Source organism: Quercus robur, chromosome 5, assembly GCF_932294415.1.
Source record: "Quercus robur chromosome 5, dhQueRobu3.1, whole genome shotgun sequence".
In the NCBI taxonomy this organism is placed as follows: domain Eukaryota; kingdom Viridiplantae; phylum Streptophyta; class Magnoliopsida; order Fagales; family Fagaceae; genus Quercus; species Quercus robur.
This window is the reverse complement of record NC_065538.1, coordinates 20,925,759-20,939,259: the sequence shown is the minus strand read 5'-3', so window position 1 is coordinate 20,939,259 and position 13,501 is coordinate 20,925,759. Positions and strand designations below refer to the sequence as shown.

At 39.6% G+C, this 13,501-nt stretch overlaps 1 protein-coding gene and 1 pseudogene across 1 annotated transcript in view; both read left to right on the top strand.

The window, feature by feature from the left end:
• The first annotated feature begins 7,878 nt into the window (after positions 1-7,878).
• LOC126727968 (G-type lectin S-receptor-like serine/threonine-protein kinase CES101) lies at positions 7,879-9,606 on the top strand (annotated as a pseudogene).
• Positions 9,607-9,640: 34 nt separating this feature from the next.
• LOC126727967 (G-type lectin S-receptor-like serine/threonine-protein kinase CES101) overlaps positions 9,641-13,501 on the top strand; it is a 10,104-nt gene continuing 6,243 nt past the window's right edge. Inside the window, exon 1 of the mRNA XM_050433862.1 lies at positions 9,641-9,908. Within this exon, the coding sequence (XP_050289819.1) occupies positions 9,641-9,908 (268 nt within the window). The remainder of the gene's footprint in view (positions 9,909-13,501) is intronic.

Sequence of the window (13,501 nt, the reverse complement as noted above, 5' to 3'; positions counted from 1 at the left end):
CGAGGCCCAGTCCTCGCCAAGCGCCTGGCTTCCTGCCCCAATGCTCCACGGGGGTCCACTACTGGAAACTGCATCCATGAGGGACCTTGGAGATGGCGAGGGTGGCTACGTGGCAGTCGCACTAGGGAGAACCATACTACTTCCCACTGACATGGATGGACTGAGAAAAATTAGGATGCAGGAGGTCTTCCTCAGTACTAAGAGGTACTTGGGCATGGTAAGGTTTCTTGAAACCTAAAACTTTATTAACTCTCGCTCCTGGTTTGTCTTTAACTATACATTTATCTCCCTTGCCAGGCTCTCCAGGCCACCTATAGGATGGAGGAAGAGGTGAATAATAAGAGTAAGGCAGCCGAGAATGAACACACCAAGCGCTTAGCGGCCGCGAAGACCCTCCAAGCTTCTGAGGATGACCTCACCAAGGCCAGGGCTAACCTAACAGTCGCTATCCGTGAAAGGGATAATGCCTCGGCGGGCTTAGCTAGCGCCCAAAAACAGGCCGAGGACCAAACAAAACGTCTCCTAGAAACCGAGGATCAGTTGCAAATAGCTAAAGACCTGATCAAGGATTTAGGTAAAAAGCTAGCCGCGGCCGAGCATGACAAAGGGGTGGCGGAGTATGCCCGTGATGAAGCCGTAAGGGCCAAGCAGAAGGCCGAGTTTGCCAGAAATGAGGCTGAGGTTGCCAAGGAAACAGCCGAGGATGATGGTTATAATGCGGGGGTAGCTGAAACCCAAGCCATTCTTAAAGCCCAGATTCCCGGAGTATGCAGGCTTTACTGCTTCCAGGTTTGGGAAGAGGCATTGAAGCAAGCTGGGGTGAATGCTTCATCCGATTTGTGGAAGGCGGAGAACATATTCTACCCTACAGCCATCCGTAAGGCTACTTCCTCCAGCTCCGTGGCTATGGGTGACCAACCCGAGGAAAGGGTCACTCAGTCAGAAGACTTACAGGTCGGCGGCTCTCCTGGCAAGACGCTCAAAGAGGGAAAACTTCAGGATGTGATAGAAATATCTCAGCATACGGATCCTGAGGCACCCAAAGAGGTTACTGAGCCCGGGGTTGGCACTCAGATGCCTAATGTTGAGGAACCAGCCATACTTGCCCAGCCCCCACAGGCAATTCCCCTTGCTGTGGTCCCCAAAAGTACCGATGCTGACCCTGTTCAGCCTTCCCCAGAAGGGACTATCCTCCAGGGCGTCGAAGCTGATCCCGTTCCGCCTTCCCAGGACGTGGCCAACGCAAAACTAAAGAAATAGAAACCCTGGCTAGGCTCCGTATTTGTTTTTAGTTTAACGATTAACTTGTTTCTTTTTCATTTCGAAAACTTTGTAATCCATTAGTAGTTTGAACCTGTTGGACATGTATATATGAAATCTTTTTCTCCATTTTTCCTTTTGGTTACTTGTTAGTTGCCCTTGTCGATACTTACTATTATTTATGAATTCTGAACTAATTTACCTTAACACGTACGAATATTTGTGCATACGATACATTTAACATCGTGTTTCAAAACCCTAGCTTACCTGCTCCTGCAGAGCCTTGGACTCATTTCTAACCCTCATTCAACGAAGATATAGGCATCGTTTTAGATGTCACATGTAGTCGCTAAGTCCTGCTTAGTGCCCAGGTTTCTTTAAGCAGTTGGTTTCCCCATAGGTTTGAGTCTGAGGATCATGCAATACCTTGGTTCTGTCCAAAACTTGATAGATATTAAAAAGTCGTTGGTTTCCCCATAGATTTGAGTCCGAGGACCATGCAATACCTTGGTTCTGTCCAAAACTCGATAGATATTAAAAAGTAGTTGGTTTCCCCATAGGTTTGAGTCCGAGGACCATACAATACCTTGGTTCTGTCCAAAACTCAGTTTTTCTTCCAAGTAGTTGGTTTCCCCATAGGTTTGAGTCCGAGGACCATGCAATACCTTGGTTCTGTCCAAAACTCAGTTTTCTCATCTAAGTAGTTGGTTTCCCCATAGGTTTGAGTCCGAGGACCATGCAATACCTTGGTTCTGTCCAAAACTCAGTTTTCTCATCTAAGTAGTTGGTTTCCCCATAGGTTTGAGTCCGAGAACCATGCAATACCTTGATTCTGTCCAAAACTCAATTTTCTCATCTAAGTAGTTGGTTTCCCCATAGGTTTGAGTCTGAGGACTATGCAATACCTTGGTTCTATCCAAAATTCAGTTTTCTCATCTAAGTAGTTAGTTTCCCCATAGGTTTGAGTCCGAGGACCATGCAATACCTTGGTTCTGTCCAAAACTCAGTTTTTTCATCTAAGTAGTTGGTTTCCCCATAGGTTTGAGTCCGAGGACCATGCAATACCTTGGTTCTGTCCAAAACTCAATTTTCTCATCTAAGTAGTTGGTTTCCCCATAGGTTTGAGTCTGAGGACCATGCAATACCTTGGTTCTGTCCAAAACTCAGTTTTCTCATCTAAGTAGTTGGTTTCCCCATAGGTTTGAGTCCGAGGACCATGCAATACCTTGGTTTTGTCCAAAACTCAGTTTTCTCATCTAAGTAGTTGGTTTCCCCATAGATTTGAGTCCGAGGACCATGTAATACCTTGGTTCTGTCCAAAACTCAGTTTTCTCATCTAAGTAGTTGGTTTCCCCATAGGTTTGAGTCCAAGGACCATGCAATACCTTGGTTCTGTCGAAAACTCAGTTTTCTCATCTAAGTAGTTGGTTTCCCCATAGGTTTGAGTCTGAGGACCATGCAATACCTTGGTTCTATCCAAAACTCAGTTTTTCTTCCAAGTAGTTGGTTTCCCCATAGGTTGAGTCCAAGGACCATGCAATACCTTGGTTATGTCCAAAACTCAGTTTTCGGCATGGGGCCTTGGCTTTAGGGGGATTGGCTCCTCGGCCAAGCTCCTAGAACCATCCATGCGATTGACGCTACAAAGCGTAGCCCCTAGTCAAGAATCATAGCCTCTAGTGGAACTCTACGCTAGAACACTATAACCGGCTGTTAGAAATGACAAGGGGACTTTCTCGACCTACCGTCTATGCCAACACACAAGCCTTTCCCACAGACGGGGCCAATTGTAAGGACACGATTCGTAACGACCCGCAGCGGTGTTGGGTTCGCACGTAAAAAGGCCCAAACAATATCATTTGTAGAGCGTGGGTTTGAAAGGCTAGGCCTCAATCACCAGACGGTGGGTTTCTAGTGGTGCTCATACATGGTTAAGTCGTCTTCGCCCTAGGAGTCTTTCTCCTGGAGGCGGGCTGGGAGGCTCTGGTTTTTAGCCATTTTTCCCAGCCTTCTCTTGGTGCACTAACTTTTATCATTATATAGTCCTTCTTGGTTGATCTTAGCCCTCCACTTGTTGGTCAGGCAGGTGCTTACTTCTGTACCTATCCCATCAGCTGTCCCCTCTTACTTTTTGTTAGTTGCGAGGATCAAAGTTACACCATCCAAGCGTCTTTTCTCATTAACATGATCAGGACGCTGGCCGGCGCATTTAATGCGGAGGGGACGTATTTTCCTTGAACCTATTTTGCACCGTACCTCCACGTGGGCCCTATTCCACTCACATCCCCTTCAGGGGACTATTTGGAGATATCCTTCACTAAGACGTTGCTCTTATCATCGAAGTCTTGGAGTGCCGAGGATAGGGTCGTTCTTAGCTGTTCCCCTTAACCCCTCGGCCTTTGATCACTCATCCTCGGCACACTACCTCCTCGGCACGGGCCCTGAGCCCGGATAGAGCGTGGGCCGGATCATAAGCTCCCCGGCCCTACACTAGCTAACTTAACTCAGCATCAACTCTCCCCAAAAAATAAATAAATAAAGAGTAATACTATGTATACAAACTATTTTATAACATTTTTACAAATTGTTAATATGGTTTAAGCATTTTTCAAATAATTATTGGTAAGTAAAAATATAATATTAGCGGTGACCCATATTAGAGCTAGTAAGCATTTCTTTTTAGAACTCATTTCTCTCTCCCTTATGTGTATGTTTGTTTCTAAAAAAAAAAAAAAATTGTAAAAATATTATAAAATAGTTTGTGAGTGCAGCATTACTCATAAATGAATAAATAAATAACTCAGTATCAATTGATGAGCATGCGCTATATGCTTTAATTACATTACTCATTTAATAATAGTCTTGTAAACCTGCCTTGTTTGGATTACTACATAGATCGTGCCATTAAAATACGCGCATATTGGTTTCTCAAAAAAAAAAAAAAAAACGCGTATATTGCTACTAGTTTAACGTGACATGACCAGCCAACTCTATGTCAAATTAATTGTTTATGTTACCTTCTTCTTTACTGTATGTTTCCTTACGAGTCCAAATCATCCATCTCACATTCTCTATTCTACCCCATGCTCCACAAATCAAAATAAGTCACATGTCTCTTAATTTCTAATTTTAAACTATTTTATTTGACTTTCCTAAAATAAATAAGAAAGAAAAAACCCAACACATATTCGTCCCCAACCCTCCCACCACCAACCTCCGCCCAACACCACTAACATAAGTTTGCCGATGCTGTCAACTCCAATCATAGCCACTGTACTGCCACCAAGTTCAGGAAGAATTGCAATCAATTTGAATACCCACCACCGTCTTGGTCCCTTATTCTTATACTGATGATTATATTCTTCCCCGATGGTTCAACTCCAAAATTTCAAAATTTTGAATCATGTTTAAGAAGGTTTCCAACTAATATATTTCTTAAGAAGAATAAACATAGTTAGAAATTTCAAACATTCAAATCAAAATTAAGAAGAATAAGGGCCTGGGACCACCACCACCAGCATGTTCTATTTACCTAATCAAAATCTTCTTTGAGTTCAGGTTGTGCTCCTTGGGGGCGTACAAAAAGATGAGAAGTAAGAGGAGGTGGTCTGGGAGTGAATAAGGGACAAGGCAAAGTCAACAATGATGGTGGTGGTTGTGGGCATTTAAATTGAATTCAAATCTGTTTGGACCTAGTGATTGTGACTAGAGTTGATGGGGCCAGTGAACTCATGTCAATGACATTAGCATTGGGCAGAGCTTGGTGGTGGGAAGGTTTGGGAAGAATATGCGCTGGGTTTTTTTCTTTCTAATTTATTTCAAGTTGAATAAAATAGCTTAAAATTAGGAATTAAGAAACATGTGACTTATTTTGATTTGTGGAGCATGGGGTGGAACAGAGAGTGTGAGACAGATGATTTTGATTCGTTTTGTTACCCTGTAAAAATGGAAGATTTAATGGCACGCTTAAATTATTTGTTGCCATAATTAATATCATTTTTTTACTCACTATATCAGTAGTTTATAAAAAATTTGTAAAAAAGTTTCGATCTCTAGCATTACACTAAAAACCAATTGGTATTTTAGTTTGATAATAAAAATTTATTATTAAGAGTTGATGTTATAGGATGAAACTCTCTCAAAAATAATTATTTTTTTAGTCAAAGTATACCTTCAATAAATGTGAAGATAAGTTAGCCCATGTGCTATGAGGTTTTTTTTTTTTTTTGGATAAACCTTAAATTACTCACACGCCACCATGTACTATGAGTTAGTCTCTCTTTGTTATAAAAAAAACGAGTTAGTCTCTTCAAAATCGGATTCACCACTCACACCAAGGCTCTCTCCCCCTCTCCTACGGCTACTACAATCCAATGTAATTGTAACCACTCTGAATGTCAATATTTCAAGACCCAAGGAGGCTATGACGGCGTTGAATCTGTGTAAAGATCTAACAGGCATTGTCCTCACCTGTTGAGGACCTTGAGGAATCCTTCGCTTCTATTAGCCTTTTCTTTTTCCCTTTTAAATCTCGTTCTAAAGAATCTAAACTTATAATTATTGTTTAACAAAAAAAAATTATTTTAATAAAAGGTAGAAATAGTGTAGCAAAATAAATCATATAATTTCAAAAGCAATAAATTAAACCTTTAAATTTTAATGGTAACAAGCTAAATTATAGTATAGCTATTTTTTTTTTTTTTTTTTTTTTTTTTTTTGTATAATCATAGTATACTTTTAAAGATTCAAACAAAAAAAAAAAAGGTAGTTTTAAAAGTAACAAATCATATAGTTTTGTTACTTTTTAGACTCTCATGAATTAATAATATTTAATTTGTCATACCCTGAAACTACAGGATCGGATCTTATGGGGCCAAAGAATTTGTGATCCTGGCCCACTTTTCCTTAGGGCCCAAGGCCCACGCCGAGGAGAGACGTTGCCGAGGACATGCAGCGAAAGTCCAAATGGCCTAGAAATGCAGCCGAACGGCACGCCATCAAAGGCAACCCCCAAAGCGCTCTTAGAAGAAAGGACGAGTACAGTAGGATTCGCACTAGAGTACAGTGCGGGAGCGGTTCAAGGAAAAGCTGTCACCTCCGCATTGAATGCGCCAACAAACGTCCTGGCCACATTAATGGGAAAAGACCCCTGAACAGTGTGGCTTCAATTATTGCAACTAACAGAAAGTGGAGGAAGGCAGCTGATGAGACAAGCACTCGAGTAGTTACCTGCCTAATCAACAGATGAAAGGTCAGGATCAACTGAAAGGGGCTATATAATGTAAGAATTTGTCCGAAAAAAAAAAGGGGGTGAAAAAAAGAAAGAGCATTATGTATGGTCTCCAGGGCCATTGAACCCTAGCGTAAAAAGAATAACAAGAACATTAAGCTCCTCGGACGAGGTCCAAGGACCGGAGCCACTCAAGCCTGACCGAGGAGGAAGTCTTCTTGGATAAGTTCAGTTCACCCTTACAGTAGTCATCATGAACACCTGATTAACGACTGACCGTTCACCAAGACCTAGCCTTTTAACCCACTCTCTACAAATTTTATTGTTTGGGCCTTTAACGTTCGAACCCAATACCAATTTGGGATTGTTACAAATTGAGTCCTTACAGATCTTAAATGAAATTTCTCTTCTTCTTTTCTTTTTCTTTTTTTTAATTTCTTTTTAGATTTCCGACTACATTTTAATATCTTTCTCTTTTATGCTCATTACATGCTGATCTTACTAATATTTGACCAATCTATTAATAGCCAAATCTCATAGAAAAATCAATTATATTTCAATTGGATTCTCAATTTTGCGCCATATGTCCCATTTAATCCTATTTAATTTTAAATTTTGTACCAAGTGAATTATTAAAGGTAAAAATCGAAGAGTCCGAATCCAATTAGATTCTAAATTGGATTTTAATTTTAGTCCAATTTTCTGTCACATGTCCATCTAAGATTTTGATTTTTATGGCAAGTAAATTATTATGTGCAAAAATCAAAGAATCTAAAACCAATTAAATTCTAAATTATATATATATATATATATAATGAGAAAACATTACATATTTTAGATATATATTTTTAAAAAAAGTGTAAACTAATATTATATATAATTTGAACATCTTCTAAAAAAAGAATATAATTTGAACTATATAATTGTGATCATTTTTTATCATACTCATGCGGCCGTGCATATGCACGGGGCTATACATTAGTAATTATTTAAACTGGCACCAATTCGAATTTTTTGAGAACCTCGCCTTATTCTAAATTGTGTTTTACATCTACAATCTTTTTATAAAAAATAATAAAATAAAATATAAAAAAGAAGGATTTAACTAGGCTAACTTGATTGTGCTCTTAAAATTTTATTTTAAACAAAACATTCCCAAATAATTTCAAAATTGTGTTGATTTAAATAATTATACTAAAATAAAATATTATTTTGCAAATTCTACCAAGAATATATGCACACTATTTTAAGCCCTTTGTAAAGTTTCTAATTGCTGCAATTCAAAATTACATGCATGCATGAAAAATTATATTTTACTACCTTAAACTATACCTTAGATTACACTTTACACCCTAAAATTTTCGAATGCACGTTTTGCACTCTAAACTATGACTCTTGTTACACCTTGCATCCCAACATTAAGTTTGCTGTTAACTTGGTTGGAACTTGGAAATCCAAAGGTTATGGCGCAAAGTGTAATCAAGAATATAGTTTAGGGTGGTAATGTGTAATTTATTCTTTATTTTTAAAGGATTGAGAAGACAGGCAATTGGGTTTTTTCACATGATGTCATACTTTTCCATCCAAGTTAACGGCAAACTTAACGTCGAGTGTAAAGTGTAACAAGTATCATAATTTAGGGTGCAAAATGTGCACTTGAAAAGTTTAGAGTGTAAAGTGTAATTTGAAGTATAGTTTAGGATAGTAAAGTATAGTTTAGGATGATAAGGTGTAATTTTTCTTAATTGGTTGAAGTTCATTTTTATTGTTTAGAGTGAGATGATTGCCTGTTACTAGATTATGTTACGATATAATATTAATGAACAAGAATATGAGTAATGCATGTTAGTTTTGCTAAGTTCGGTATGATCACCTGTATATTGTTAAAACTTAAAACATTATGGCCCTATTTGGTACACCCACTCAAATACATGTTTTTAGTTTTTAAACAACATTACACGTATTTTTACACACTTTTTCACTCACACGTATTTCCACACATGTTTTCAAACAACAAAACACATGTTTTTAAGTGCATGTACCAAACACCCCCAATAGTTCTAAAACCGTCAATTTGTTTATACTTCATTAATTCTTTTCTTTTTATTTTCACTTCACTCAAAGTTCTAAGTTCTCCAAGTAAATGTGAAATGATATTGAGACAGACTCTGTGTTATTTTAAATGGGTTTTAACAAATAGATACCTGAGTTTAGCACTGGATTTTGTGTTGATACACGGAAACTTTATTGTTCAGTTTAGGTGGTTGCATAATATAGCTTGTTCTACCATTGTTCTGATTCTTTCCTCTACCATAGCTCACCAAAAAAATCAACAAAGTATTATGGCAAGCAAAGCACGAAAACTTGTCCTCTTTGTTATGTCTGCTACTCTTCTTGGGGCCATCTTCCCAGCTAGACACATTATTTCCAGGACAGGAGTTCAAACTTCAGGATGGGGCTTTAGTTTCATCTCAAGGAAAATTTGTATTAGGATTCTTCAAGCTTAAAGGTAACAATTACTACTTAGGAATATGGTGCAACGACAACCGTCAACGCCTGGACAATTTAGTGTGGGTTGCCAATCGAGACACTCCTATCTTTAACAAATCTGGAAGTCTTACCATTGATAATAACGGGAACTTGAAAATTTCGGACAATGGGAGTCTTTCTATTGTACTATATTCCGGACAGGAAAAAGGCAATAACACAATTGCTGTTCTACTTGATAATGGTAATTTTGTACTGCACGAACAGAGTTCAGGGCGACAATTGTGGCAAAGCTTTGATTATCCTACTCACGTACTTCTGCCGGGAATGAAACTCGGAGTTAATTGGAAAACAGGACATACTTGGTCTCTGAGATCATGGAGAGGCTTGAATGTACCTGAAGTAGGGGACTTCACGTTAGTCCTGAACCCTAACCAAACAAATCGATTGGTCATCTTATGGCAGGGAACATCTATTGGACTAGTGAGCCTTGGAACAACGGTAGTTTCAAATATTTATATTCGAACTACTATTTTAGCCATGTATCAAATGAGAATGAAACATACTTCAATTGCTCTCTGATAAATCAAGACTTCACAACATCCCCATCGTTAACGATAGATTACTGATCCCATTTATTTTGGTATAGATGATGGATGTGCTATGAAAAAGCTTCCTAAGTGCAGGAGTCCTGATTCCAATATTCAGATACTTACCTATTTGTTCGGCAACAGCAGCAATGGATTCATGTTTAATGAAAGTGACAACCTGACCATTGTGGATTGGCAGGCCAAGTGCTTGAACGCCTATGCATCTACAAATGAGGATGGCGATGCTGGCTGTGAAATTTGGAGCACATGGCCAACACAGAGTTATAATTATACTACTCTTTATTCTTTCTCACGGACAGTATACAATATTAATTCACCAAGTAAGCCTACTTCATACCCAATTTATCACATCAATCTATATAATTAACATGTACATACGAAGGGTAAGTAGGAACAGATGATGAGCGGATGATATGCAATTATGCATGGCTGTGATGTATAGATGATATGTAGAAGTGATGTGGCTGCTTGATTTCTTTACTAGCATAAGCTTTATCTTTTGGGGATTGTGAATCATAAGAATGTGCAAATGCTTCCGTTAAGAGACAATTACTGCTCTACATCTAAAACACTAGAAAAACATAAACAAACAAATCTAATTAATATCTGTATTACACAATTATTTTATTCAATTTTGTTCGAATTCTTACTTACACAAATTTTTCTAACAAGGAATTGTCAAAGAAGGATCCATATAACTTCTTAATATGGAATAAGAGTTTCAATGGTTAAAGATTTAAAGTTGTCTATACTTGAATTATGAACAAAGACCCTAACCTTATTTCAAAAAATAAATAATAAAAAAGGAAAAAAATAATAATGAGAATAATTTCAAAAGATTTGATGCCCCTATAGGTCAAAGTCAAATCTAGGAGTGTGCATCCAACTTACAAACCCGACAAAATGACCCATTCCAACCCAACGCCTCGAGTTGGTTTTGTGGGTTGGGTTGGAATTTTATTTTGAGTGGTAGGTTAAATTGGGTTCAGGTTGATAGTTTTTTTGGATTTAGCTTACCTCCAATACTTTTTTAAATAGAGGTTTCATTTTGTTTTAAATACATAATGACAAGTGGTAATAGGTTTTATTCTCTACCTTTTTTCTAGGTAGTGGGTGATGTGGCACTTTATCATTAAAACAAAAGGAGATTCAATTTTAAAAATTATTGGAGATAAGTCAAACTCAGTTTTTTAACCCATCTAAACCAACACAACCTAATATATATATATATATATATATATAGAAAGATAATAGGACGGGTACCCCTTTCCCGGAGCTAGTCTCCCTTTTCCCTTTTCCCTTTCTCGGAGCTAGTCTCCCTACCCTCTGCCCCACCATCCCCTACCTTCCCATCCACCATCTCAGCTCGCCTTTTTCACTCTACCCACCCATAAACCTGTCATCATATTATTCCCATAGCTTCCCGTCTCAACCAAAATCAAACCTGACCACCCATTTCATCTTCACCTTTTTTTCACTTTACCCACCCCTAACCCGTGCCATCATTGTCTTCCCACATCTTTTCTTTTCAACCAAAAATCAAACCATCCTAAGCTTCAAGCCTCCACCATGGAGGTGTCTGAGCTCGTGTCAAAGACTGAAAAATGTTCATGTCAGGATATCAGGTTAAAGCTCCCTCCAAACCAAGATAACAACATCCCACCCAATCTCATCCTTCTAGCCAAAATCATATCACCCAAAAACATCGGTCTTAATATGGTCAAAGATATCACTATAAAGGCTTGGAAGCCAGTCTTTCCGATGGAAGTCAAAAGACTAAGCAAAGAAGTCTTCATGTTCATCTTCCACCATGAAGCAGGCCTTCACAAAGTCTTCATGAAGAGGCCTTGGTCCATCAGGGGGGGCCACTTAGTCATAAAGAGGTGGAGTTCGGATCAAACTTGGCAGGAAGTAGATTTCTCTACCTCCTCTATCTGGGTTCAGATCCATGGGCTTCCGATGCTTTGGAGAACAGAGGAGAATCTGAGGAAGATTGGAGCCAAAGTAGGCTTTGTTTTGGAAGTAGAACTGATAGGTGACACTAATGGTGTATGGAAAAAATTTCTCAGAGCAAGAGTGGAAGTAGATTTATCCAACCCTTTGATCCCAGGCATTTTCCTTCCTCGGCCAAACAAAAATGACTTATGGATTGGGTTAAAATACGAGAAAATTTCAGACCTCTGTTATCGGTGTGGCATTATCGGGCATGAGCAAAAGAGCTGCCCAAATGAGCTATTCCGACTCTGCAACCCAGCGGGCGTTTGGTTCAACGCTGCAGGTCCTTGGCTTAGAGCAGAGAGCGATGAAACACCCAATGGAATCCTTGACAAATTGCCCAATGCAAGTCCAGGTTCAATTCCGGACAAGCCCACCACTGGCAATGATCAACGGCAGGACACCAAGCGAAACCAATTCACTGGGACCACCCAGAAGGACAGTATGTGGACACATGGGGTCAGCTCGCCTACCGGTAGCACGGACATGCAAAGGACTGCTGGCAAGGACGTACAAAGGACTATTTCCGAGAATCTAGGAACGGATCATGCACAGCTGGCTCCTATCATGCATCCCAGACCCGCTGGAGATGAGGTTTGCCACGACAGCGAAGTCTCCAGAAATTTTATCCTCCTGACTCCAGTCAAGATTGGGCTCCAGAAAGTGACCCGCTACAATATTCCAAACAAGGCCCAGCAACACAACCCAACACTAGGCTCGTCTCCCAGCCCAAACCCGAATCAAACACCACACCAGGGCCAACTGAATCCAAGCCCAAACCCGATTAGCCCAAAAACACAAATCAATCCCAGTCAATCCGATAATATGAATCAGCCAAACTTAACCCCACAAATCCACTTGATCCAAAACTCTCCCACTACCTCCAAAAAGAACAATCCCAAGGTCACACAACGCCAGAAAACTACAAAACTCAACCCTCCATTGTCAAAACCTCATGCCATCAACCAAAAAAGAAAAGTACCTAGAACTGAGGAAAATCTTTTCACAAAGAGACTGAGGCAAGCGGTTGAAGGAACGAAGCCAGTGTACTTCGATCCTACCATGGTGTCTTTCATCCCGAGATCAGAATTGGAGTCTTTTATATTGGCAAATAAGGAGTTGAAAAATCATGGTGAGTCCCAATCTACCCCTCATCTTTCATCCTTTCCCCTGGTGCATGATACTGTCTGCTCAAATTCTGTCTTTACCTTATTTTCTTCTGATTACACGGCCGAGGAGGCGGGCCTTATCATGCCCCCAACCTCTCCATGAGGATCCTTGGTTGGAACTGTCGAGGCATCTGCAACGCCTCGACAGTTCGAGCCCTCCGGGCTCAAATAAAGGGGACTAGGCTAAAGGTGGTCTTCCTCTCTGAAACAAAAACTTATATAAATAGGATGGAGTTTGTTAAAAAATCTATTAAGTTTGAAAATAAATGTGTTGTTGAGGCTAAGGGTAGTGCAGGTGGTTTATGTATTATGTGGAAGAATGGTTTACCTATAACCGTGGTTGAATTTGGAAAAAATTTGATTGCGATCAAAGTTTCAGATCAGTGCACTGATTGGTTGTTGGTTGGGTTTTATGGCCCACCTTATTTCTCCAAAAAGAAAAAGGCCTGGGAGAATTTGTTTGCACTTCTTGAATCCCACCAGGGCCCGTGGGCTTGTATTGGGGATTTCAATTACATCCTAAATGAAGAGGAACGATTTGGTGGTAGCAAAGGTGGGTCCTCAAGCACAAACTATCTCAAAGAATTAATGTTTGAGCTCAATGCGGTGGATCTCGGATACTCAGGCAACAAATACACTTGGGCTAGAGGTAAATGGGGAACGGCCTCAATCAAGAGAAGACTGGATAGGGGGATAGCCAATATTTCCTGGCGGTTGGCCTTCCCAAAGGCATCCATTACGCATTTAGG